The sequence below is a fragment of the Anopheles ziemanni genome, chromosome 2 (genome assembly GCF_943734765.1).
Source record: "Anopheles ziemanni chromosome 2, idAnoZiCoDA_A2_x.2, whole genome shotgun sequence".
NCBI lineage: Eukaryota > Metazoa > Arthropoda > Insecta > Diptera > Culicidae > Anopheles > Anopheles ziemanni.
Genome location: NC_080705.1, coordinates 92412379 through 92439030, shown reverse-complemented (window position 1 = coordinate 92439030; position 26652 = coordinate 92412379). Strand labels below are relative to the sequence as shown.

The following is a 26652-nucleotide window of genomic DNA, read 5'->3' as shown; positions in this document are numbered from 1 at the left end:
ACACCCCGGACAAGGGATGGGAGGAGTTTACGGTTTGTGCTCGGTTCGGGACTTTCATTGGACATCCCACAAGGACGACGCAAAGTGCAGGACTACGAGGGTGGCTTGAGGCCGTAACCGAAAGAGAAAGAGGGAGAGAGAAATACGAAAACTCTCGAAAAAAAGGAAATAAAAACAATTGTGTGAAAAGGTTCATGGAACACGGAGCGGGAGCACTTTCCCACGATCGGCTCGCACCTGCAGGACAAACAGGACGAAAAGGACGAATGCGAATCGCAGACGAGGTGCAGATTAACGATGGAAGATTATCTTTGGCAATAAAAATGTGCACTGGTTCTATTTCTAGCAAAGCACCGTTGTGGGAAAGCAAAACGGAATTCATTTAAATGTACGCAATGACGTAATCAAAGACTGAAAGGACCAACAAATAATCCTTCGAATCAAGGGTCATTGAATGGAACCTATTTAACGATGAGTCTTAGCTATCGATTTTTCTAACAAATCGAAGAAAATCACCGTAATCCACCAACAGTAATTTGTAAATAAAAGTGTAGTGGAATTAATTGACTCTTCCGTGTACTAAAGTGATTTCCCTCGCATGCACAACATACATTTTTTATTGAAGCAATAAAAAGATAAATGGTCAGTTATTCTGAAATATTGCTGATTAGAAAACGATGCACAAAAATACAGATAAAATTACTCCTGCATTAGTATTTATTTATGGATAAGTCGATATCCTTGACTATAGGCTCTCCAATGTCTTTTACAAATTTCTTTATTCACACTCTTCATCATGTTGCTCTTCAAAAGCTTAGCTATTTGAGCTAATTGCTGGTGATCGATGGCTAATAAAATGTAAGTTTTGCGCATTATTGGTACCGTAGAAGCACCATACTTGGCGCGGGTCCAAACTTGGCGCACTTTCTAATATTTTCTTCGATATTAGACTATTTCCAAATCATTTCAGCCTAAAATATGCAGTAAAATATTTGTTTATGTTTGTACAATACATCCGCATCAAAACATGTTATTGGTTTTTAGTTATTGAATGTAAATTTAATTAAATGAAAAAATCCATCTCACAAGTGCGCCATTTTTTACCCGCGTTAGCAACGCTGCTAAGGAGTGGGTTCAACTGTTTCCAATAATTTATACGCAAAGGAAAAATTATTAGGGATTTTATTTATCAGAAACTATCAAAAAGTAAGTATTTTCAATGAATCGTGGTTAAATTCGGCGCTTTTTGAGATTTTTATGCTAATTTTGAAGCGAACGATTTTGCGCCAAGTTTGGCTCACAGTGTTCCTAATTATTCACCGTGGAGAATATGGCTGTTTGCGCTGCTAGATATTTTTGAATCATAGAAGGCTTTGATGAATGAGATTATAAAAGTTAGCGATGAGATAGTTTTATTTTCACGAGAGAAGCCAAAATCCCGCTGCAAAAAAAGCTAAATTGTTTTTTAAATTGCTGTTGAAAAGTGTTTCTATTGTTTTAAGTTGACTTTTGAATATAGCTGTTGAATTCAATGAACTACATCCATTTTGTTTTAAGTGCGCCAAATTAGGAACACATCGCGCCAAGTAAGGAACATTGCAAAAACTATGCGCCAAGTTAGGAACATAATGTGCCACACAAAGAGTTTCTGAAACTTGAAGAAATAACAATATAAGAGTTTCTCACTTATTTTTCTTATATTCTATGGTAGTTAGGCTAGCACTGTGCAAAAAATGGTATGATTTGACCGAACATTGATTTTGTTACTAAACTTTTTATGCAGAATTTCCTTAACTGCGCCAAATATGGTACATCTACGGTATCTCGTTTTAAAATATTTCTATAGCTGCACTGCGAAGAAGGAGATGAAATAAATGAGAAAATATTAACACGTTGAATGCCATGGGTATCATTTTTGATAGCCAGCTGTCATTAGTTCTAAAAAGTTTTTGGCCCATACATAATTGAAAATGCAACATAAAAATTATAGTAATATTTAATATCAATTCTTTGGGAAGCTTAGTCTTTGTTTAGCCGTCAAAAACCGTTGGTTTAATAAATGTTATAAACAAATTTTATTAAAAAAGATAGTTCTAAAAAAGTGTGCTAAAAACGCTTAGCAGTCAACGTGTTAAACGAGCAGAAAGGAGTTTAACACACAAATTTAACGGTGTGGTTTATCGGTTGCAGGAATACTTATGTTAAGTTATTATGTCCTCTGAAGCCAGCAGTTTGGCACGGCAGATCAGCTGACATCGTCACGCCCGATGCTGCCCTTATTCTGATCGATCCGTACATCGCCATCGTCAGCATGGCAGACCTAATTGCGCCCAGCTGAGCCAAGGTCAAGTGTTTCCGGCGGGCGGCAGCATCCGGCCATCAGCAACAAGTGCATGTGTGTGTAACCAGGGCAGACGCCAACATTGTGGGAGCACGCTCGTCGCGGACGCTTAGAGGAAACGCGTGCCACGCGGGCATTTGGGGCCGCATGCCGGTCCACGTGGCCAGTCGCCGGTCGCCGCCGGTGGATGGACCGAGACGCTCGGGGGTTGGGATGAGGTTTTTCCACCACACCTACCCCCCCCTGCACCTACCGCCGAGGGGATGCAACTCGGGAGCAGCGAATTGTGTGTTCGCGTTTCGTTCGCGTGTCATCTCCGCGTGTGCCCGTCCGTCGTGCGTCCTTTCATCGGCCATGCTTCGTTCGTGTGTGTGTGTGCGTGTGTAGAAGCAGGACGTATATATCCAGCCCTTCCTCTTTAGATGAACCAGAGGTGAATGATTCATCTTACAAAGCGGCGTGGTGGGGGAACCAAGAATGAACGTTTCGTAGAACAGAACGCTTCCCCCACCACCGGAAAGTCGTCCAGAAACGCAAAAGAGAATGAACGAAACGGGCATGAGGTGGAAACGATTGTGCCCTTCACCAGCGGGAAGGGAAGGAAGTCCCTTTCGCTCGCCCTTCTCGGCCAATCCGAGGCCGCCCTCGGTCCGACCCGGGGGCAGCAAAGTGCGAGGGTCGCGTGGCGTTCGTGCGTATCTTTTCCCGGCGTGCGGCGCATGAACCAACCAACCGAACGCCGGCGAACCAGGCGAGGGGGTCGTGTGCACGAGGGGTGCGGTGGGCTGTGTGTGCGGCATCATGCATTGCATGCGCTCGGCGTACGCTCATTAAATCAGTCGGACGCCGTTTGCGCACATGACAAGTCACGTGTGAGGAGTCGTCCTCGTCCTCGTCGTCGTCGTCACCGGAAGACGGACCACCGAAAAAGTGAGCCGCACGACTTGTCGCAAGCTCGCTGCGGCCAAGTGCCAAGTTCTACGCCAAGTGCATCCGCATCTGCATCAAGTGTGCCTGTGTCTGTCTTTACGGCCGAATCCGGAAGTGTCTTACAAGATTCAAATCGACCGTTGCCGTCGGGAAAGTGAAAACAACTTCAATAAGATTGCGTGTGTGGTGTGTGTGTGGAAAAGCAGTGATAAACAGTGAAACACAGGGTGAACGGGGAGGAAACTTACAAACGAAAATGGAACATCACCTACCTCATCACCATGCCGCCCATCATCACCACAGTACGCCGCTGCACTGGGGTTACTCCACGACCGCGGCAACAACGCCAAGTGCAACTTCCACGCCGACGCACGCCGGTCACAATACGTGGACGCCGCCGTCCTCCAAGGGCCACAAGCGGACGCTGTCCGAGAGTGACTGCGAGGATCTCTACTCAGAGGAATCGTCCAAGGAGCAGTGAGTATTTTGTTACCTCACGTCTGTGGAGAGATATGAGAAAAGAATGCTATCAGAGTGTTTACGGTGAAGTTCTCAAATAGAATCAACATTGGAGTGGTTCCTGGTGTCAGATAAAGTGTTCCTTGCGCTTTTAGTTTTAACGATCCTCCAAACAACGAGTTATACCAAGATGCATTTATATTAAAAATGCACATTTAGAGAAGTTTGTTTTTTAATTTAAATAAGTGGCTCCCCTGTACGACTGACTATCCACGTACAACAGGGAAACAAGTCTCGTAAGCCCTTAAAAGGCAGGCATGACCAAGAAGTCGTTACGCCAAGAAGAAGAAGAAGAAGAAGAAGTGGTGGTAACAAGTACAAGATTCAGGAAAAAATTGTTTTTTGTTTTATCAAATGCGATCTCAATAGTCTTGATATTGTCGTTTTATCGTCATAAATATACTATGATAGTAGAAAATTGTTTTGGATCTATTTGATAACAAGACTTACTTCTAATGTTATCATAATCTCCATAAATTCATGTTCTGTTCGGTAACAATAAACAGTTAAAGACTTCCGATCTCACGTAGTCCCACCAATCTTAGAACCCTCCGTTCCCACGCTTTTTCGAAACCCGGAAATAACAGCAAACCCTCGTCGTTCCCTTGCGGCAAACAAATTATTTAATACGGTGTGTGTGTGTTCCTTTTTTTTCTTTCTCACGTCTCGTCGATCAATTCGCACGATCTCGCAATATCATCATCATGGTCGTCGTCGTCGTCGTCGTCGAACCCTTCTCCCCGGTGGCCCGCCTTGCAGTACATCACCGGGCGAATCTGACAGCTGTCAACTGTTGAGTCGCAAAAGGCGCCGCGGCGTGATCGAGAAGAAACGCCGGGACCGGATCAACTCCTCGCTGACCGAGCTGAAGCGGCTGGTGCCGAGCGCGTACGAGAAGCAGGGCTCGGCCAAGCTGGAGAAGGCCGAAATCCTGCAACTGACGGTTGACCATCTGAAGGCGCTACACGCACGAGGTAAGACTGCTTTACGGGTGCTTCCTTTCACGTATACTCTTTTTGTTTCGGGATGCTGCGAAAGAAATTGGAGAACCGCTCCTCGGCTGTGTCGACGTTGACTTCCTGTCTCGGACACAAGACGTATTGACGTTTGGGTTAGACGGGCAGAAAGGTGATCCTTCCGATGCCTAACCGTTCCAGCGGAACCCGTTCGTCCAATGTCCCGAGCGAAGATCGGGACCCGCATTGGTATGAGATTTGTGTAAGACGATCGGCTCATTACAGCGAACGCAGGGACGTGCCCGTTTTGGTGTTTAATTAACCGTAGTCACTCGGTACGATCCCGGTCCCGAAAGCGGGCCTTTATTTCTTAGGCTCATATATTTTGCTTCCGACAGCAATATCCGGTCGTCCGGACCGACTTCGCCTTCGACGTGGTGTCCTTTTCCCTTGTGCTTAACGCCTGAGAACCGCTTTTACCTTACGCTTCCCTAACGTTCCCCGTACGTTCAACGTTGAAGAGGGTCCCGCTAGGGACCGAGTTTCTATTCCGAGGTCCTTTTGCCGTGAGGAGGCCCCGAGTCCCTTTTTGCAGTTGTGTTTCCCACGGCTGTTTCCTAGACCCTAGCGGTCTTTCTTTCCCAGTTATTATTTTCCTTCCATTTCCCCCCGAGCACCCTCCTTTGTGCTTTGAAGTGGAAAACAACATGCCTATAGTGGCGGTCCGTGTTTGGCTCTGGAACTTCCACAAACACCGCGTGTGTAGGGTCAAGTTTTCAGAAGTTAAACGATATTCGCAAACGATACTTTGTGCGTCAACTGAAGCGAAACGGAACGAAACATGCCGTTGATCTTGCCCATGGAAGGGAAGGGAAGGTGATTATGTTTTTTCTCATAAAAAAAAACCTGATGGCGGTTTTTTCCTAACAGATCTTGTGATCCACTTGCCTTGTGATGCGTTCTAACTTCTACAGCCTATTGCGTCTAGAATTGCATTCAAAGAACAATGGAAGAAACCTAATGAACAGTATCCGATTCCCAACTAATAAATAAACCTCTGGGAGGCCTGAGGTGTTTTTAAGGCCTATCGCCCGCTTCCTCACTTTTCTAACTCCAAATTGACACTCGTCTCCATTTCGGGCATATCGCGCGGCACGAGTAAGTCATCACTCTCATGTGGATGTGAGAAACAAAAAACTAAATAACACCAAATTCACCCCACAATAGTCACAACGAGGAAGCGCGGTCCCAATTACGCGATAAATATCAATTTATCGGCGTGCTCTGCACCAGCTCCTACTATTAAGGTAGGTTGGTGCAATATGCACCGCGGGGGCCATGTGTAATTTTATGGTTTAGTGTGACAGCTGATTCCAAACATACGCATCACAGGTCTAAGCAAACTTTGGTTTTAAATAACTTTACCTTTGGTTTGTTTTAAGCAATCTATGGCTCCTCAGAGTAAATGTTGACATTTATTTCGAACTTGAGACAAATGTTTGTTTATCTTCAACGAATCCATACTGCCCCGTATCACCCTACATGACTGTGGCCCCGGCGCAAGGGAATGCAACTCCGGTATGGTGCTGAAACAAAGCATAATTTGATTCCGGCAGCATCAACTCGCCCAATCCCATTTTCTCTAATCGCAAGGGGTCTGTAGTGTTTTTATTTTCGTCCATTTCTCCCCTTCCTCTTTCACCCATTCGGTACAATCATTAGTGTCCGAAGGAGCGCAAAGCTGCCCGGGAAATGGCGCGTAGAACTTTCCCACGCCATTAAGGATCCCTCCCTCCTCCCCCTCCTTCACTGTTTCCCCCTGCGTGTGGCCTGAACAAGTCAATGCGGTGCATACTTTCCCTCCGGGGAGGGGAGCCGATAGTGTTTCCTACCGAACCGTGAGCACAACGCACTGGCTGCATTCGAAATGGAAACGAAACCGAAAGGGTTCACACACACACACAGGCGGATGATTTAATCCCCTTTCGCAATGAGGTCCGCCGATAGTACCAGCAAAACTGGGAAGATTAATAAAAGTTTGAATAAAAAAAACTCACGCCAGCTCGTAGGGGAGAAACGGCGTATGTTGGCGGTAATGTTTTAGAATGATGATGATTCCATATGGAGGGTGAAAGAGGGTGGAGAGTACATGTAATTTCCCACACACACACACACGAAGGCACCTCCCTTGACACCCGCGGGAACCCGTCGATCCGGAACCATGCAGGGGGAAACGGATCCGGCGAACCGTGCGATACGAACACGTACACGAATTGGAATACCGCAGCAATTGCTGTGGTCCCTCGATGTTGAGCAACGCAAAGGATCTGCGTATGCGCGAGTTCTACGCCACTGGAGAAATAGGTCCGGTGCGCGAACCGTGAGAGAGTTCGTTCCTGGCCGGTTACACGCCGGCTTTAGCACAGGATACAACAAGGAAGGGGAGTTTGTTTGATGGGCGGGTGTTGGTGAGGGAGGGATAGAAGTGGCGTCAATGATTGTGTGTTGACTTATTGACGCCTTTCGTAGTGGAAGAGGGTTTATGTTTTTTTTCCAATAGTTTGTATAATGAGGGTCCTTAGCCGAGCAGCATTAAACGATAAGATTGGCGTTACATCATCGGTTTACCATAGCAACGTGTTTTCTATTGAAAAGCGTTACTACTGTTGAACGTTACGGTAACGCCAATACCATTGCATAATTCTGTAGGTGTTAATCCTTGCTCTTTCTGACATCGAACTCATGTTTCTCCATTTTTTCTCTTTGCCCTACAGGACTCGATGATGCCAGCTACGATCCGCAACGGTTCGCGATGGACTATCACATCATTGGCTTCCGGGAGTGTGTCGCCGAAGTGGCCCGTTACCTGGTCACGATCGAAGGGATGGACGTGCAGGATCCCCTTCGATTGCGGCTAATGTCTCACCTGCAGTGCTTCGCAACCCAGCGCGAACTGTCCTCGAAAGCGAATGCCGCCTCCGCTACCAGCCCGGCATGGTCCCACGGGAGTACCACGGCATATCCGGTGGCGGCCGCCGCCGTTGCCTACCCTTCAACACACCATGGCACGAGCGGATACTACCATCCTCACCAGAACTACGGACCACACCAGAGTGCGACCGCTCCGTACATTCCTCAGGTGGCCACCATACCACCGCCCCACGAACACCTCCACCACCAGCAACAGCAGCAGCAACAGCAGCAACAACAGCAACAGCTGACCGGTGGGCATCAATCGACCGCTTCTTCGGCAGCGACCGCGGCCATTTACGCGTCCAGTGCGCCGCTGCATGAGCTATACAGCAGCCAGCACGATTCGGCCGCTAATGGGCAACAACAGCAGCAGCAGCAGCAACAACAGCAACAAGCTGACCAACAGCAACAAGCCGGTGCCGGGTCGGCCAACAACGGCGCCCCTACCTACACGGAGCTGTCCAACCACAACCCCAACCGTGGGCTATCGGCGTACGGTAACCCGCAGTACCCCGTGAGCACATCAACTCACGGCTACAATACGGCCGCCAAGCCTTATCGTCCTTGGGGCGCCGAAATGGCCTGTTAGAACCAAAAACAAAAAAGTGATACGAATGAGTCGCAGCCGTAAACAAAAAAGTATCTTTCCCATACCGGGAATCGAACCCGGGCCTTCTGGGTGAAAGCCAGATATCCTAGCCACTAGACCATATGGGATGGTTAGGAACACCAAGCTCCAAACACAAACAGCTTCGGCCAAAGCATATCTCTCCCAGCGATTGTAATGAAAGAATTCCGATATTGCCAAAGAATTACTGCCATTTTTGAAAGGATGAGATTTCAGCAAGCATTCGACAGCAACTTTACCAAATCCTTTTATCATAAGAAGCAAACCATAACGTATCACGATGTAGAATATGACGATCAATTTTCTAAAATTTACACAGTCTTCAAAAAGGCATATCAAACCAATCAGGAGGCGAATCAGAAAACCAGTATTCCTCAGCTTTAACAAAAGATAGAGAGACAGTGGATGGAGATGTTGAAACTTGAATAGAGAAAGTGTCTTTATGATGCGTGTTTATTCCAAGATAAGTGTGTGGCGTTGCGTACAGCGTTGGAACTATCATAAGAAAGATTATTATTTATTGACCGCATCACATGGGTGAATTCCACCACAAGGGCATCCCACACTGATAACCCATAGGGGCGCAGCGTAGATGCAGATTTCGTGGCCGAGTACGCCGTGGCGTTTCGACTTTCTTTAGTAAACTAAGTGAAACCAAATCGAGTCAATTAGTGAGTAAGGATACTTTTACAGAGCTAGAACTAAACAAGTTTGTCGTTGGGAAACGTATATTTAAACCAAATAGAATGCCAGATGTGATTTGTGAGACCATTTATTAGAAACAGTCGCAACTGAAAGTACCGGAGTTTTTGAAAACACCAAGAGAGCAGATAAAAATATCGCCATCGCTTTAAGTATACAGAAAAATGGGAATATTTCGTATTTTTATACACATTTCAAACGAAACCATGATTCCGCATCGGAAAATAAAATGAAACCGTGTTTGAGTACAAGATTGGATGATACTGTTTTTTATTGCTTGCAAAGATCCGCAAACTCTTTCAAAATGCATTATCGGACAACGGAATTTGATAAGCGCGCGCTGCAATACGTGCATCGATGCAGAAAGGATCCTTCCTTCGTCAGCTGCATCTTCTAAGTGCGAGATCAGGATGCTGTAGTTCGTTTATAATCTTGTGGTAAACTCCGAAGATCCATCGCAAGTGCAGCAAAAGCATCCCAAATAAAGAGATTTTATATTGAAAATCGTACTGAACGAACGATGATGAGTAATGTCCCTCGGGTACTCTTTTTACCATCATTAATACACACTTGTTCAGCAAAAATTAAAAACAGTATTTTACCCGTTTTCAGGCAGATGCGAGCAAAACTCTTTGCAAGTAATGTTGCCCGCTGCAGCACTCGATCCGGAGGTATAATCGCGCTGTCATAGATATCGAGTGCCGCTCGATAGACGTCAAACCGCGCAGTGCTGTCAGAAAAACGTCCGTCGCATTGTCTGCTGTCGTGTGATTTGGTCCTTTTTTTGTACTCCACGGAGATTGCCGTCCTCACCGTTTGTGGCAATTTCACAACCCAGCAAACAATAGCCGCATCGGAATTGTGACGGAAAACGGCGGAAATCTCCAAGCAGCGCGCCATCGAACCAGTTGCCGCAGCTGAGTGTGTGTATCGTTCGCCACCGGGCGCGGTGGTAAACGGCGGAAGGCCGTGCGGTGTGGTGGCAGCAGCAGCAGCAGCCTCGTTGTTTATCGCTCGCCTCGGGTACCTGCAGCCAAAGTGGATCAATCCGTCGGTGATACGGTCGCTGAAGTGCCCCCGGGTGGACACGGTGCTGTTGTTGCCAGGTGTTATTGCGCGCGGGTCGTCGTACTGAGTGAGGAGGTAGGAGGTGTTCGAGGATCGATTCCTGCCTTCCGTCGACGTCGCCGACGTCGTCCACTTGGGAGCGACAGGTGACCGAAGGTTGTGTCGTTGTAAGGTCCCGCCCCAGTGCAGCCGATTGACGAATCACTGGCTGGCAAGTTGGCGAGGCGAAGGTAGCGAAGATGTCGGACTCATTCTTTGGCTTTGACGCGGCTCTACCCGGGGAAGATGACGACGGTGGAGGTGGTAGGGCCGGTCGCAATCGTGGAGTGCTCGGTGGAGGTGCCGGCAGTGGAGGCCGTGGTTCCGACTCGGAGGAGGAGTATGATGCACTCAACGACGAAACGTTCGGGCAGGCACGGGAGGACGATTGGGAGAATTTGCACGAGGATCTCGTGCGAATGGACCAGCGCGAAGGAGGGGACGGTGATTCCGGGGCAGATTCCGACCTGGACATCAACTTTTCGTCGGTCGGGATCGACAACTTCGAGCTGGACAATGATACGGAACCGGAGGCCCGGCTGCAGCTCGACCCGAGCGTGTGGACGATGCCCAGCAAACCGGAAACACCACGCCACACTGTACCCCCGGTCTCTGTTCCATTGCAATCATCGGTCATCGGATCATCAACCCCTGTGCCGGCAGGATCAGCAGCTGGTGGTAAGTAAAAGATGGCCGTCGGCTTTCAGAGAAACATTCAATCACAAGGATTATTCCTTTTCCAGACCGCTTCGGAGCACCCTTGGGACGGTATCCTTTGCCAAATCCGAGCCAGATTCGTATCTGCTCGTTGGAGGAAATCGAGCAAAACATGATCAAACAGCAGCAAGAGCAGATGCGACGAGGAATGACACCACTGCCTCGTCCACCGCCCGGCTTCGCGCCTCCAAGCTCCAGCCAGTCGCAACCGATGCCCCCGGGACCCAATCCGATGCTTCATCGTCCCGTTCCTGTCCCGTTGGCCTTTGCCTCACCCGCCCTACTCGGTGGAGCAGGAGGGGTTCAATCGCCCCTCGGGTTTCCCCCGACGAACATGCCACCACCACCCCCGGTAGCTGGACAGCAGCAACAGCAGCAGGGAGGAGTTGGCGGCGGTGGGCCGTTTCCCTTTCCGATAACCTTCCAGCCACCTCCGCCGAACAATAGTAACAACAGCACTAATAACAATAACAACAACAACAACAATGCCAGCTTCAGCCAGCGTCTGGTGGAGGAGATCCAGCAGAATCATCCCATGTTGCCGCACTATCGTCAGCCGCCGCCCACCGGAGGTCTGGGGCAACCTCCGCTGCCGCTGGGTGTGCCACCGGGTGCCCCGGGCCCCGGTCCGGTGCTTCCCCCGATGCCACCGCCCCACGGAAACTTTAAGCACCATCCGTTTATGACGCCGCCGCCGCCGCACCACCATCCTCATCCTCCGTTTCCGGCGCCCAACTGGAATGGTCCACCGCATCACCACAACAATATGGCGCACCATCATCACCATGGCCACCATAATCACCCGGGGCATCATCATTTCCCCCAGCAGCAGATGCAGCACCATCATCCCGGTGGTGGCCACCATCCTCACCATATGCAGCAACAGCACCACCAACATCACGGCGGCAACATGCAGCAGCAGCAACAGCAACAGCAACAGCAGCAGCAGCAGGGCCGCGGCGATCGACTGCAAAATGGAAAGCTGAACCGTCACTTCGAGTACGACGAGTACGCGAACATGATGAGCGACCGCGCGAAACACTGGCTGCTCGGCATCCAGCTGTCGCAGCTGAACAAGGAGACGGCGTACTACAACGACTACTACTTCTGCGTGTTCCGCGACCGCAAGGAGCGCGAGCGTGGTGCGGAGCGAGAAAGCAAAGCGCATAAGGACAACACGTTCTACCATCCGTTCTCGCAGCAGATGCTGCACCGGAACGGGCTGATCCGCGAGCGGCGCAATTCGGACAACTCGTCCTCGGCGAAGGACAACATCAAAGAGATTCAGCCGCGTCGCTACAAGCCGGTACAGTTCGAGAACTCGCTCGGCAAGCTGCAGTGCGGCAGTGTGATTGCGCCGAGAAAAATCATCGATCAGGATGTCGTGGTCGATCGTTCGGTGGCGGAGGGCGGAGCGGCAGGCGGTGCGAGTGCCGGTGGAAGTGGCTCCGGAAGCGGCAACAACAGCTCCTCCGACACGGCCGCCAATCAGCGCCGCTCGCGCCAGGTGCTGCTGCATGTGGAGAACCTCTACCGCTTGGTGCTGCGCCTCGAGGACATGTCGAACCCGCTGGCCATCGAAGCGAAGCAGCAGATGAAGGAAAAGCGCGCCAAAGAGCGACTGCTCGCTCAGCAGGAAAATCGGGCCACCGACGAGCAGAACAATGTTGCCGGTGGCGGTGGCGGCGGCGGTCCGTCGAAGCAGCAGCATGCCGCGGCTGGTAACGTGTCGGAGGTCGAGCAGGACACGATCGAGAATCTGCTCGAGCGAATACTGCCCGGCTTGAATGCGGAGGGCATACTGCGTCTCCTTTCGGTTCGCAAGGGCAAGCTGCTGCTGAAGCGCATCCAGAAGGCACTCAGCGGCCATCCGGCCCGGTGGACGGTCTGGTGTACGATCCTCGCGACGCTCGTCGCACTGCCGAAGCGCGATCGGGAGGACGCCGAGGATCAGCTGAGTCCGCTCTTTGCCCAGCTCGAGCTGCACGTGAAGTACGCGAGTGCGGCGGAACTGCTGCCACTGTTCGAGACGCTGCTCAACACGGACCTGCTGCTCGGGCTCGTGCTGAAGTGCAAGTTTCTGCTGCTCACCGTGCTGACGCTGATCGCACAGATGGAACAACTGATGACGACCGGTGGCCTTGGTGGTGGTGGCGGCGCAGGTGTGGAGTCGATTAACGGCAACGGAGTCGAGGGAAACGACAACAGTCCGCAGGAAGTGATCCTGGCCCGCTGGATGACACTTCTGCGAGAGGTGGTGCGCGTCCTAGACACGGCGGCACCTGCCACCGGGGCAAAGGCGCAGAAGGTGCTGCTCAAGCTGGACTCATCGTGCGGCATCGTGAAGCAACTGCGCGCGCATCTAAGACGCCACCAGGAGCTCGATCTGGAGCGTAAGCTTGGTGCACTCGTTGCGATCATCGAAAGCTCACCGGCTCCGTCGGCCAAGTCGACACCGGCGACCGAACTGCCAGAGTCCGGTGGCAACAAGTAATGGAGCGTGCAAGCAAAAGAGATCAACGATCGACGGAAGAAAACTCACGACGACAGGTCGCGCAACCATTGGACAGGAAGCTTTCGATTCGCCATCGAGGTGACCTCTGCTTGTTAGGTTTCTCTTAGTAGCTCATCATTTTTATTTACATTTAATGTGCATATTTTTTTTTTCCTTTACGCTTCGGTTACTTATCTTTGTTTCTTTTTTTCCGTTTTCTCTTTGCAATCATGTATCGAAAGCATCAAGCCTGGAACCGATATTTAACGAGGGGTATGCGTGGGTGTACCAGGCAAAAAAAAACATTAAAAAAACAGCAATTGTAATCAGTACTCAAAAACAGAAAATAATGTCGTGATGAAAGGTGTAAAGATTATCCAATTTTTAATAATAGTATGTATGCAGAACTTTGGATAATGGAAGTTTCTTCTCGTCGCGAAGAAATGGCGTAAGGGAGTTCGCCCCCCGGAAGGAGGAAGAAAAATTGTTAATAGCACCTAAACTCTCTCAACCAGCGGACGGCAGTGTTATGACGCTTAGCACGATAGTTTATCCTTGACGATGTTTGATTTTTAAATGTATCCCCCGTTGCATCTAGAGTAGTTTTTAAAAAGTGATGAAAAAAAATCACTGCGCAGTGGTGTTTCTACTGGACTTTATTTGTACTTTTTAACTTTGTCTTTGTTTTATATTTTTTCTATTGTACTACCATTATGACCCTTATTTGAAGTTTGGCCAGTCGGTCGAAATTCGATTGCTAGGCAGATGTTTGGCTAGGAAGAACGTAACGCAAGGTCCGCAGAATGTTGCGCAAAATGACAGCGCAAAGGTCAAAACATAACGAAGAACAATATAAAAGTGGACCGGTAATTGATTATAACTAATAATGAACATAAATTAGGAGGTTGTTGAGCAAAAGGAGCTGGGAAGTTGATATCGTTTTCGAAAAGTTCGGCAATCCCCTGCATGCGGTTGCAACAACACACAGCGTAAAATTATATCCATAAGCTAATAAAACAAATGTAAGCACATGTCAGCAAAATGTACAGTCGTTTTAAATTAGCATAGTAGCATTCACGTGCACAAAAATTGCAATACCGATCGATCGAACGTAGTGTCATAATAAACATTTGCGAAAGTTAAAAGTAAAAAGTTGAAAACTGAACGTCAACAAAAAAAAGTATCAACCATCCTTCGAACCGGATTTGAACCAGTGACCTATGGATTACTATTGCTAAGAGATGCCTCTACAGTCCACCGCTCTACCAACTGAGCTATCGAAGGTGATGAACAGAGGTCGCTCAAATGCGCACATCAAACACGCATAAAGAACTTGTTTTGGCTTTTATACTGTGTTTTCTTGTTTCAAAAGGCATGCGCTGTTCAAACTATGTATTTGCCGGTTACTATGTTACTACGATCATCTGTCAAAAACCACGTGCATATTTTTCTTATAAATGAAAAATAATCATTCGAGAGAAAACCATAGTGAATTTGAAGCTGCATGTGCAGCAACAAAACCAATCCTATTAAAATAAATTATTATAAACATATAAAATAAATAATATAACTAAACTAAAAGGTTTTTGTCAAATCATTAAAAAAATGAAATCGAAAAAAGTTTTTAAATCTCTCCTTCGAACCGGATTTGAACCAGTGACCTATGGATTTCTATCAACTCATTGCTTCTACAGTCCACCGCTCTACCAACTGAGCTATCGAAGGTCGTGAATGCCTCGGCTCCATATTATCAATTTAAAAAGAGACCGACAACCTAACGCGCTGAAAATTGTATGCTGAATACGGAATTACAAGTATTTGATCGTCACTTTTTAACCCACTTTTGGCCTTCGCCAATTTTATTTACGTTTTTCTATCAAGTAAAAATACATCAAATTTAATGATAACTTTCCTGTTGCAGCAAATAATTTCCCTGAGCGAAGCGAACTTAAAACTGAATGGCACGCGCATGAGAATATTTCCGGCCATGAATATTGTTGTTGTCGGGAAGAAAATTTGCAAGCGCCAACGCAGAGCCGATTAAAAATCCACTTGATATTATTCAAACCCAGGCAGACCACTTGACTGCCGTCGCTGAGACGCGTACAATAACCGACTTTGCCCCGAAGCCTTTCGATCGTAGAGACCGCAAGAGCCGTGTGGTTGCCACTGTTTAAGAGTCAACAATTTCTCGTCGAGCTTTTCTCGACGCTCCCAGGGGCTTACGGGGGTTGCCTGTGGAAAGCCGTTCGCTGGTGACCGAAGAGTTCAGCAAACGGAAAATCGTTCATCAAGTGTCCTGCTTGAGTTGCGAATTCTATTTATTTTGCATTGTCTCGTGCCAACGACAGCAGCAGCATCGGGCGGCTCCGGCAGCAGGCAAGCTGAGAATGGAAGCACATCGCCAGGACGTCGTCGCCAAGGCGATTTGCTCGCTGTGCATCCTTAGGCATACATACAATTTTCCCGCTTGCATTATCACCCAGCCTGCTCTATCGTGCCTCTCGTCCATCGCAGCAACCCATTCTTGGGCCCAATATCCCACGAGCATTTGAGGGGTACATGCGAACCCCGATGTAAATAAATGGCTTGGACAACCGAAGAATGTCGAATCAAATTCGACATCACGAGACGATGCCAACCCCACGGTCGGGGTAGGTTGTGCCAGCTTCATATAAAAAGGCACCAAATGTAAATACGAAAATGCTCCTTCAAGACGCAAGAAAGCTCCTTAAAGCAGGCCTTCTTTGCTTCAGTTCTTTTTGGTTAGCAGGCACACCGAAGTTTACTCTGCTTCCCGTTTATTAACATCAGCGGGAAAAATTCGAGAGAATTTCGTTGCCACTTCGTTACCTCTGACTTCCGGGTAGCGCTGTCAAGTGCACAATTTAACGTAAGATTATAATAAGTAATATTTTCCTAGTGATTCCTAGACGCCAGAAGGGGTCCAACCGTTCGTGAGATTTGCATCACGTGGCATATGGATCAGCTTTTGCGGGTGCGTTACTTTTGGCCAAATGTTCAAATTGAATCCAATTACCCAAGCGCCCAACATTCAGAATAGCAATGAAAATCTGAAAATATGAAAGACGCGTGTTTTACATCCCCAAATTTTCTACAACTTTATTTCCTATCCCGACTACGTGCTACATAGTAACGGACAACGCTTCACAAAATTTATGTTCTGTCACAGAGAAGAGACGGTTTTATGTCGAACACTTTAACAAAAACAATTCAGAACAGTAGAAGAAAAATGGGTTCTCGTAACAAAGGTTGCTACGATGGGCCCGTCAATGAACATAAACATTTGGCGTACGAGAACATTGGCAACCCAGTCCCAATTGGTTGTTGTGGCCGTCCTCAGTTGGGGTAGAGTTGATTTACATAAATTATCCTACCGCAATCGAGGATCAAAGGCTCGTTTAAACGGCGACTTTCACAGAAACAGAAACTAATCACCTTCCCATATTGACCGATTTTCCTCCCCGTTTCCACTCGGTTCGTGCGAGGGATTTTTTATTTGGTGAAAACGTGGGTTTTCCATCCGATTTCTTGCTCGTCTGTTCGACTTCGGTCCGGTCCTTCGCGGAGGGTTCAATCGTCCCTTCACTTGCGGTTAGTAACTCTCGCATACCATTCGAGGTTTTCCCTGTTGGCTTGCATTGATTACCATTTTATGACTTTCCCGTTGTTGATATCGGTGGATCCCTCCGGTGACGGGGCGCGCATTTGTTTCGATAATAGTTTTGCGACAAATTTCAAACACAAACACACACACATAGGGTGGTTTCATGACCGCGGAAACTCGCCAGAAAGGTCACCGGAAGCAACATTCCGCAGTACCGTCGGTATTGCTCGTTATTGGGTTAACTTTTTTTGCCATGTGTATATATTTACCTTTCCCATTCGTCCTCGTCCTGCGCGAAAACCCCGAACCAGAATAAAAAGAAAAAAACTCACGCGTAGTTGTACCGGGAAAAGGGAAAACGACCCTCCCGGCACGCCAGGACAAGCTACTAAAAACGAATTACTATCAGAAAAAGAACTACGGTGGACCTTTGCGTGTAACCCATTAACATCGACCAAACAAACCGTGCGCTTCAGGGTCGTTTTCCCTGCGTTTTCCCACTTTGCCGTGATGTTTTTAACGGTTACATTGGCCGCGACACCCGCATAGAATAATTAAGATTTTCTTTTCTCCGCAGCGACGATTGAGAGTTCTACCGAATGTAATTTGTTTGCCAATGTTTCCTCATTTCCGCAATCGTTGAAAGACGATTTGATGATTAAAAACAACTAAAATTTTCAAAAAACTATCAAATAAACAAAGTTTAAATTACATGTAAAGTATCTCTTCCGTAAAATAAAAGTACTTAAAACAAACTAGCTCATTTACGAAAGCGCTTGAAAATTCAATCTAACTAAGTAACGCTCGAAAAGCGAAGAGATCGATACTTTTCCTATACCATGGCGATGTCATCAAAATGTTCACCTCTAGAACCTGCAGCAAAATGTGTCGGGTTAGCCGTTTTCTTTATGGGACACACCCCGAAATGGCAACATGGAGGGACTCGAGGGCACGCAAAAAAAAAAGCAACAAAACACAACCTCCTATTAGCGACACATTTTGTTGTATCCTTTCGGTGTGCTTTGCGTTAGGTTAGGGAATGGTGGAGCAAATATGTTGTCCGAGTGTCCCAGGACTTGAAATATCCATTTCTATTTGCCCGGATGGGCGCGTTTTCAGATTATTCGGTGAATGATGGCGTCAGTTTCGTGCCGTGGTGGGAAACACTCCGCTTCGGTCACCGACACCTCGCCAAAGCGATGGTTCTGTGGAACTATTTTAGCGGGGTCGAGCCTATTTCTGACTGATAACTTCCATTAGTGTCGACACGCAACCGAGCGCCATTCGGCAACGAGGTAACTTTGGAATACATAATTACCACCTGCGCGTGTCTAGCCACTATTGATTGTGTCCGTTTTTCGCAAAAAACACAGGGTTTGGCTTCAGGTTTGAAATGGTTCAGTACACACGCCAGCAGTTAAGCACCTATAAATCCCTCTAGTTCGGAGGCGCGATCATAGACGGGTCAAAGTAAACGACATCGACAAGCTTACCCAGCCATCCATGGTGTCCGCTCGGAAGCTTCTTTTTATTTCCACCATATCATCAAGGTGCACAGCAGGCACGACGTTTTTCGTTGAGTACAAACAGTTGCCCGGTGGAGCACAGCTCCGCCTCCGTCAGGAGCCACTTGGGAATCAGTATCTCCTTTGCGATGTAGGACCGGTGCGTTTCCAGCGTGGCACACGTCAACGGGTTGCCCACGACGGCGACTACCTGCAGAAGCTTGAAGTCCTGGTCGAACACCGTCGGGACGTCCGTTAGCAGGTTAAAGCTGACATCCAGCTGGATGAGGCGGGGCAGGGAAAGTTTGTCCAGGTTAACGCTTTGCAGCCGATTGCCGGACAACTTTAGCAGCACGAGCCGGGGCAGCTGTAAGGCGGTGGTGGCGTCTAATGTTTGCAAGCGATTTTTATCCATCTCCAGATGCGCCAGATGGCCGAGACCTCGGAAATCCACGAACCTGACCGACGACAGTGCGTTGCCGCTGAGCGCTAGGGTGACCAGCTTGGGAAACCTCTGCAATGGTCCCGGGACGGTGGTAAGCTCGTTGGACGATAGCTGCAGGCTCTCCAAGTTGGGGGCTCTCAACTGCACGAACGAGAGATTCTGAAGAACGTTGTTGGACAGATCAAGCGTACTTAGTCGAGGAAAGTTTACAATGCCTTGGTTTCCAAAGTGAACGTGAACTAGCAGATTATTATCGATGGCAAGGGTGCGCATTCGCTGCAGACCCAACAATGCACTCATATTGAGCTGTCTGAGCTGATTATGGGATAGAATCAGCGAGTCAAAGTTCTCCATGATCGAAGGCTGCGCTGGATAAATGCTGCTGATTTGATTCCACATGAACATGGCGGTTTCCAATTGTTTGAGCTGGACGAGCAGGGCCAGATTCAATATCCTGATAGCGCAATGTTTTACAGAGATGTCTTTTAATTTTACTAGATTACGCACAGACGGTGGAATGATGGTCATCGCACATCTATCTATTTCAAGCCTTTCCAGGTACGAGTTCATCCCGGCAGTAAAATCCCCCAACGCGACTGCATCATGTAAGATTAATTCCTTCAGTGTGAGTGCACTGGGCAGTAGTAGCGTATTTTCGCGAAACTTTTTGAACATCAGCAATTCGGCGACCTGGGAGGCGCCCACTATCAGGTCGGCCACTGCAACGGAGCCGACCAGTAGTCGTTGAATCTGGATGAACAAGTATTTGGTGGACGGTTGCTGCTCGAGTACGCTCAAGCTGTTGCCAGGGATGGATTGGAGGTCCAACTCGGTAATACGACATACCGTACCAACGCCACAGAGATTTCCACTGGATCTGGTTACAAACAGCCATGCTAATGTCGTTCCGATTAACAAATGCATTGTCAAGAACAAACAGAAACCATTAATAGACGTTCACCACCTATACCTGAATTGCTTCTTACTGCAACTCCAATCTCGTTATTTAACCGTATTTATAGAAATCAAATCATTCACACCAATGTAGGTAATAATTTTTGCTACAATATTTTTCATTCTGAACCTTGCGTTTATTTGCGTTGGTTGAGGTTGTAGAACTGTTTGAGACACCAAATGGGTTTCTAATTTGCCCCCAAACTGCCTGCAAAACAGTTCAATTTAAATTCCATTACACTTCATTATGAAAACGTTTGATTACCTGAATCTAGAAACTTCTATTCCAGTACAAAATGGCTAATCTATCGGGTTTCTAAGCAGCAGGCTTTCTTTGACTTCGTGATTTGAATGTGCGCCCCTGTGGAGCATACATTACTTCCCCACGCGGTATCAACCTCTAACCGTAGGTTATAAATTTCACTCGTATAGCTAGACAAATCACTGCAAGACATATTGGTTTCTGTTACGTACAGCGATACTTTTGGAAACTGTATGAATATGTTAGGAAGCACCGTGGTAATTTGGTTATTAGCTAAATTTATGTATCTTAATTTGGGAAAGCTACACCCGGTAAAGTTAACCGTTCTGAGCCTGTTAGAGCTGAAATGCAGCTGTTCTATAGCCTCATGCTGGAGAGCGCTTTTAGTTGTGATGGATGCAAGCTGGTTTCTTTCTATGTCTAGTATCACTAGATTTGGGAAGTTGCCTAAAACAGCCAAATCTAAAAAAGTTAAATTATTGCGATACAGATTGATGGACCTCAACATCGGAAATTTGCTAAGGCTCGTCGGGAATGTTGTGAGATTGTTATTTCCTACAAAAAAGAAAGCCAACTTTGGAATTTTCACTAATTTTAGCTGAATTGATGCCAAATGGTTTTTCTCAATGGCCAAGTATGACAACGCAGGCAACAGAACAGCTTCCGAGCTCCAAATTTGAACAATTTGATTGAATCTGACATCTAAACGCGTGAGATTCCTAATCTGCGTTAAAAGGGCCATGTTCAACGTGGCCAGTCGGTTTTCACTGATCGACAGAAATTCTATGTATACTGTTCGGTTTGGGACCACTATGTCGCGTATCATGTTGTTGTTCACGGTGACTTCTTTCAACATTTGTGACTCGGAAAAAATATTCAAGTTCAACTTCGTTAGCTGCGTATAGCGTACGTTCAATACCTTCAGATTTCTAATGTCTCGTATGGTCGGTGGAAGGTACTTGATCGAGCCGTTGTAAACAATCAGCTCAGCTAAATAATCGTTAGACTCCAAGGCCAGCTGCTCCAAGAAGGGGCAGTTGTTAATGTTCAGAGAAGTCAACTGAGTTTGACGAGTCAACACCACTACCTTCTCATGGTAAAGCTTAAATTCCAAAGACTTAGAAAGATTTCCCCCAATCTGGATGAAAGAAGGAAGTGCTTTTGGAGAAGCTGGTATTAATAGTTTGTTCACAATTATTATTGGATACGATGCTGTCCGTATTGATGATGCCCAACCATTTTTAGTCGTAGAGATTTGGGAGAATGTGCACGCGCCATTAAAGGTAGGAACACACTCCTGGCCGGTGGTTGGAGCATCTAAATAGATGATCATCCAGAATATGCACCAACACAGAACTGGAACAATACCGTTTTTACACTATCAGCCTTAGGAAAGACGGAAAAAGATTCGTATATGTTACTTACTTGATGTCATGATTGTTGACCAAGGAATACTTTGTAAGTAACAAACAACCACAGCTTTATATTTAAATCGCAATCGTTGGATTGAATAAAAATGGCTTTCTAATTGGATGATGGGTAGTTCAGTAGGAGAAAACAATTACATCATATTAACAAAAAGTGTACAATTCTCAATTGTAAAACTTTGTTTTTTACCCCAAGATAAGATTCAGCTCACCACTTGCCAAACTTGCAAATATTCACCAGCTTAAGCTGATCTGTGCTGCTTACTGTAATATCAATCTTATTTATCAGCAATATTTATATAGAAGCATGGGTACGCAACTAATGTATTTTGACTTTTTTTTTCATTCTGAGTCTACCGTTTTAATTTGTATTAGTTATGGTTAGGGACCCGCAGTATTCAAAATTGGATTCTAATAAGTCCTCAAACTGCTTCCAAAATAATTCAATGGGAATTAGATTACACTCGTTCATGAATACGTTTGAATTACCTATATCTAGAAACTTTTATTCTAGTACGACATTATTGTTAATTTTTTGTTTTATTTTCTTATTTTATTTATGCTAATTAATCCTTAACCAAACGAGTTTCTAAGCAGCAGACATTTTGCGAATTTGTGATTTCAATGTGCGCTCTTGTGGGTCACACACTAGGCTCCAAGCCAATGGAGTTTGACGGACCTACAGGAAGGCTTTTTCGCAGTAAAACATAAACTCAAATGTACTGGTAAGGCTACTCATAAGCTGGATATAAGCAGGAAGTACTTGTTGAGAGGATGGTACAATAGGATGTTGACAACGGGATTAAATAAAGTTCTTTGGGTTGCACCTTCTCTTTTTATTCTTTTGATATTCATATGTCTTGATTTCGATATGAACCCTCATATAACATTCCAATATCACAACTTCATACAGCACGCATAATTAGAAACCGCTACTTGTACGGATCCAGTAAAGTTTGCAAGTGTACAGTTTTCGAACATCGTAACATACAATATTTGACCTGGAAACTTTAAAAATACCGTGTGCTTCTTCAACGAACTGCAATGGATCGGGTTGGATCGCATACTCAAACGCAGGGTAACACCGTTCCGAAGGATTTGCGTTGGTACTTGGTCGAATAGGTTGCGGTCCAAAATGATATTTGCCAAATTTTTAAAGTCCCAATTTTGCGTACTCAACATTAAGAGGCGATTCCCTCCCAGATCTAATTGATTGAGTGTAGGCAGATGGACAGGCCTGCTGGCATAAACGGACGTCAGAAGGTTTTCGCTCAGATCCAGGTGCGCCAGCTGCTGCAGCTCTTCGAAATTCGCTAGATCGACCGTGCTCAGCTGATTCCCTTTAAGTGTTAAGACCTGTAGGTTGGGCACACTTGTATTGCTAAATTTTGGCACCGGATTTAGCCGATTGTTAGTTAGGTCGATTGCTGAACACTCTGGAAGGAAAAGTTGATCGATGTCGAAGAAGCTCAACCTGGTCCCCATCAGTGACAAGAGCGACAGATGGATCAATGTAATGCCGGTGGAAGTGAACACGGAAAAGATCCCATTTCCGTCGAATATCAGTCGTGTGAGATCAGCAAATGGCACGAAGGTGGCCAGGTTTAGGTTAGTGAGATGATTATTTTTCAGATCTAAGTCTTTCAGCGAAGAGGCGCAATTTTGGGGATCAGCAGGAAGCAACAGGCTGATCCGGTTGTCGACAAACTGCAACGAACGCAGATGAGGTAGCGTACAGAATAGATTGAGGTCAAGCACTTGCAGCAGCGCCTTGTCTATGACGAGGAACTGTAGCTTCCTCAGGTTAGCCACCGTTTTCGGGACGCTTTCGATGGCACTGTCGACGATTTGCAGTCGCTCCAGATACTCGTTGGGGGCGAGCTGAAGGTGCTTCAATTTAGTTGCATGATCTATTGCAACGGCACTGTACGTGACTATGTGCGTAATCGGCAAGATGCGCTCGTGATAGTGTTGAAACTTGCACTCATCAAAATACACCGCCGTCGCTTCCAAAAACCGTTCCATCTGGAAATGTACGGGCAGGTAAACTCGCTTGACTACCACATTTCGATATTGCGCGCCGATCGCCTCTAGGAACGATGTTTGCCAATTTTGCTGATGGAAAGAAATTTCGGCCAGCGTGCAAAATCCCGGATAGTCCCGTAAACACGGGGCACCATCGACCACCGCGTTGTAGGAGTCCTGAGAACGGAGCAGCAGTACTGTCCAAATGAGAGGAAGAAAACTATCACATAAACCTATCGGCTGTGGTCTACTTCACGTTACACAGTTTACCAACCGACGGGGAACACGGGATAGGAGATTGTTCGACATCTCTCTCGTGGCGTACTGATCCTAATGAGGGATTGTATAGCAAACGTCATAAACGTAAGATTAAAGCTGATGCTAATACCATACCTGGTTAATGTTAAATGACAAATAAGAGAGATGATTTACGGTATGTCACTACGCTGTAATGTGTTTTTTTCCTTTAGAAAAGCAATATTCTATATTTCGGGTGACTATTACGACGCCATATGAATGCATGGAGCTTTTTTGAACCATAATTACATTCCTTTAAATAGTTGGTTGCTACTGTGATTGATTTCGATTTCGTGCGTGAGCAAAACTTCCTATTTGAAACAAGAGAAATCGATACCCAACCATCCACTTGGGTTTTATCGATTGTTCAAATCATACTGGGGAGAAGCTATAAAACCTGCACGTTAGTGCCCTTGCGCTATTACCTCGTCCGCATAGCCTTAGTTTGAGATCAACATTGAATGTGAGATCTTCGGCAAGCTGTATCGCGTAACCACGCTACGGAGCCATCAGAAAGCCATGGCGTGTATTCACCTGAGCTCCTGACGGAAGTGGATTATAGAGCTCTTCGTCCAAAGTTCCTACGCCGTGTTCTGCTTCGACAAAAAGCTTTCGATGCGACACTGAGGCTTAAGCTTACCGGTGAAGCAGTAGCCGAAGGAAGAGGAACACTGCTTCCGGTCACGTAACTTGCCACGTTCGTTGTCGTCCCTTGTGCGCGAAGGTGTGTCTTACTTCAGGAAAGTTTAACCTCACTTCCTTCAAACGAGCCACGCAAACACACACGACCACAAACGGGTAAATCGCACTCCAAGCCCGCAGTGACGGACGGATCCGTTTCCCTTATTCCCGTCTTCACGCCACCATTCCCTCAACTGTCTGCAAGGTTACCTTTCGTGCCGTGTGTCGCAGCGGCCCAATCGTTAACAGTAATCATACCCCAGGAAGTGGTCGTAACTGAACGTTCTGAGTCACATCCTTTCCGTGCTGCGTCACCAAGTCTAGCGCAGGGCTCGCCGGCCTTTGCCAAAGCTCCGTCCAGGAGTGTTTCGGGGATGGAGCGTGGGTGGGCTTCCGGTGCGTTTCAGGACCGGAGGATTATCGATTGCAGTGCGGCAAGCCGAAATCAATGTGTGCCAGGCGTAAGTGGAGCGCCTTTAAGGTTGCCAACATTTTCTTTTTTGTTGCCCTTTGTTTTTATTATCCAAAAATGAGCTTGTGGAAGGGCGGTAGGAATGATTGTCGGAAGGAGAGAACAGGAGAAGGGATATGATGATATCCACGTGCAATCAAAGAAAACCAAGCAGGACACCGACAACAGAAAAGAAGGTTGCCTTTCTCGCGTATATTATGATCGTTCGTTCATCCTGGCAATGATTTTATGATACTCTTTCATTTATTTCTATCCTTCCTTTCTCTCCTACCCGAGAACGATAAGGAATATATCTTCTTTTTTTGTATTGTCCTTGTATCCATGTAGTAAAATTTGGACTAATTTATTTTCCATATTCTACGCATTCATTATAAAATGTGTGATAACATGTGTTGTTTCCAAACTAGTATGATTTTCACAAAGAAATAAAAACTTAACCATTCCAAAAAATAAAGATTACGGGTTCTTCACACAAATTGCCTTTGAATATTAATTGAATAAAGAACTTGAAGAAAAGTACTTGAAAGCAGATTATTGAATCATCAAATTCATACATACATTTTGAGAGAGAGAAGAGAACACAATCTCAACATCTTTATCTCGAGCACAAATGATAAAGAAATTATGTATCATTCTACCATAAATTTTACAATAGTGTATATTATAATAATTATCATCAAACATCATCCCTCGTGGGGATCGAACCCACGACCTTTGGATTAGAAGTCCAACGCGCTATCCGCTGCGCCAGAGGGACTGTTGAGAAGGGTTTCTCTTTCGCAGGTATCGGCCGATATCGCCCGATTTTTTCCGGCCCCGCACGGGCAAGGACGTTCGTTATTCTTAGCACACCCACAGCGAGGGAAAAAGTGACACAAATGGAGTGGGGTCGTTGTGTGGAAAACGGAGTTTTCTTGAGTCATCCGCTTTGCCCCGCATTGCCAACGGTTGGCGCGACGGAAAACCGATTCCAGCGTGTGTTTTTGGAGCGAGAGAGAATGTTTATGCTGGAGAGAAAATGGATAACCAGCTGTAAAGCATGTTTTCTATTCCAGTGCCGGCTTTTCTCCTGCCGGCTGCGCATCCTGTGGCGACCGCATGACCACCAAGCCGTGACTAATGCACGTGCCGGAAATGGAACCAGTTGCCGGGTGGCTCGAGGACGCCGCTAATTAGACAACATAGGGTTCGTGCGGAAAACGGTATTGGTCATCGTTCGATCGGTTACAAGTCGATCGGAGGCTAGGAACGGGCGCGTTTCGCTCAACTGCACCCGGAACCGGTCGATGACCACCGGTCAGCCTTCTCATCCTTTTTACAAGGCCGAGGAGTGCTAATTGGTGCATGGCGGATCATTCAGCCGTCCACAGTGGGCGCATGCCTTCATCGGAATGAAAAGGATTTACATAATTTAGAGTTCCCGCTACCGACGTCAACACTCGGGGGGAAGGAACTCGGATGGGGACACTCGGATGGGAAAACACCGTTTGTTACCGGTTCCTTTTACGAATCATTATGCATGCGAGGGCAGCCTGGGCTTAGTCTCGGCGAATGCCGGAACCGAAAGGATTATTATGTCGCCATTTTCC

At 46.8% G+C, this 26652-nt stretch overlaps 3 protein-coding genes and 4 non-coding genes across 7 annotated transcripts; 2 read left to right on the top strand and 5 right to left on the bottom strand.

Moving 5' to 3' along the window:
* Positions 1 to 3527: 3527 nt before the first annotated feature.
* LOC131294262 (hairy/enhancer-of-split related with YRPW motif protein-like) lies at positions 3528 to 8308 on the top strand. Its single transcript, XM_058322311.1, has 3 exons — positions 3528 to 3748; positions 4550 to 4764; positions 7521 to 8308. Exons 1-3 carry the CDS (start codon positions 3528 to 3530, stop codon positions 8306 to 8308), a joined length of 1224 nt encoding a protein of 407 aa, XP_058178294.1.
* A 56-nt stretch (positions 8309 to 8364) lies between these two features.
* Positions 8365 to 8436, bottom strand: Trnae-uuc (transfer RNA glutamic acid (anticodon UUC)). Its single transcript has one exon. It is a non-coding gene; the product is annotated as a tRNA-Glu (tRNA).
* A 1416-nt stretch (positions 8437 to 9852) lies between these two features.
* On the top strand, positions 9853 to 13668 carry LOC131294240 (protein PAT1 homolog 1-like). Its single transcript, XM_058322288.1, has 2 exons — positions 9853 to 10817; positions 10895 to 13668. The coding sequence occupies exons 1-2, from the start codon at positions 10357 to 10359 to the stop codon at positions 13365 to 13367; spliced, it is 2934 nt and encodes a 977-aa protein (XP_058178271.1). The 5' UTR covers positions 9853 to 10356; the 3' UTR covers positions 13368 to 13668.
* Positions 13669 to 14557: 889 nt separating this feature from the next.
* Trnay-gua (transfer RNA tyrosine (anticodon GUA)) lies at positions 14558 to 14651 on the bottom strand. Its single transcript has 2 exons — positions 14615 to 14651; positions 14558 to 14593 (listed from the first exon to the last, which is right to left on the bottom strand). It is a non-coding gene; the product is annotated as a tRNA-Tyr (tRNA).
* A 349-nt stretch (positions 14652 to 15000) lies between these two features.
* Positions 15001 to 15092, bottom strand: Trnay-gua (transfer RNA tyrosine (anticodon GUA)). The gene is given in 2 exon segments: positions 15001 to 15036; positions 15056 to 15092. It is a non-coding gene; the product is annotated as a tRNA-Tyr (tRNA).
* Positions 15093 to 18540: 3448 nt separating this feature from the next.
* LOC131294751 (leucine-rich repeat-containing protein 40-like) lies at positions 18541 to 23613 on the bottom strand. The gene is made up of 4 exons (XM_058322795.1): positions 22826 to 23613; positions 22525 to 22627; positions 21049 to 21179; positions 18541 to 19744 (listed from the first exon to the last, which is right to left on the bottom strand). The coding sequence occupies exons 1-4, from the start codon at positions 23611 to 23613 to the stop codon at positions 18541 to 18543; spliced, it is 2226 nt and encodes a 741-aa protein (XP_058178778.1).
* Positions 23614 to 25747: 2134 nt separating this feature from the next.
* Trnar-ucu (transfer RNA arginine (anticodon UCU)) lies at positions 25748 to 25820 on the bottom strand. Its single transcript has one exon. It is a non-coding gene; the product is annotated as a tRNA-Arg (tRNA).
* Positions 25821 to 26652: the final 832 nt, after the last annotated feature.

Coding starts and splice junctions, on each gene's coding strand:
- LOC131294262 (XM_058322311.1), top strand. CDS start 3,528: ATGGAACATCACCTACCTCATCACCATGCCGCCCATCATCACCACAGT. Junction 3,749..4,549: donor GAGGAATCGTCCAAGGAGCA/GTGAGTATTTTG, acceptor CCCGCCTTGCAG/TACATCACCGGGCGAATCTG. Junction 4,765..7,520: donor GAAGGCGCTACACGCACGAG/GTAAGACTGCTT, acceptor TTTGCCCTACAG/GACTCGATGATGCCAGCTAC.
- LOC131294751 (XM_058322795.1), bottom strand. CDS start 23,613: ATGGAACGGTTTTTGGAAGCGACGGCGGTGTATTTTGATGAGTGCAAG. Junction 22,628..22,825: donor ACGTCCGTTTATGCCAGCAG/GCCTGTCCATCT, acceptor GATCCATTGCAG/TTCGTTGAAGAAGCACACGG. Junction 19,745..21,048: donor CGCTATACGCAGCTAACGAA/GTTGAACTTGAA, acceptor CCCTGGCAACAG/CTTGAGCGTACTCGAGCAGC.
- LOC131294240 (XM_058322288.1), top strand. CDS start 10,357: ATGTCGGACTCATTCTTTGGCTTTGACGCGGCTCTACCCGGGGAAGAT. Junction 10,818..10,894: donor TCATCAACCCCTGTGCCGGC/AGGATCAGCAGC, acceptor GATTATTCCTTT/TCCAGACCGCTTCGGAGCAC.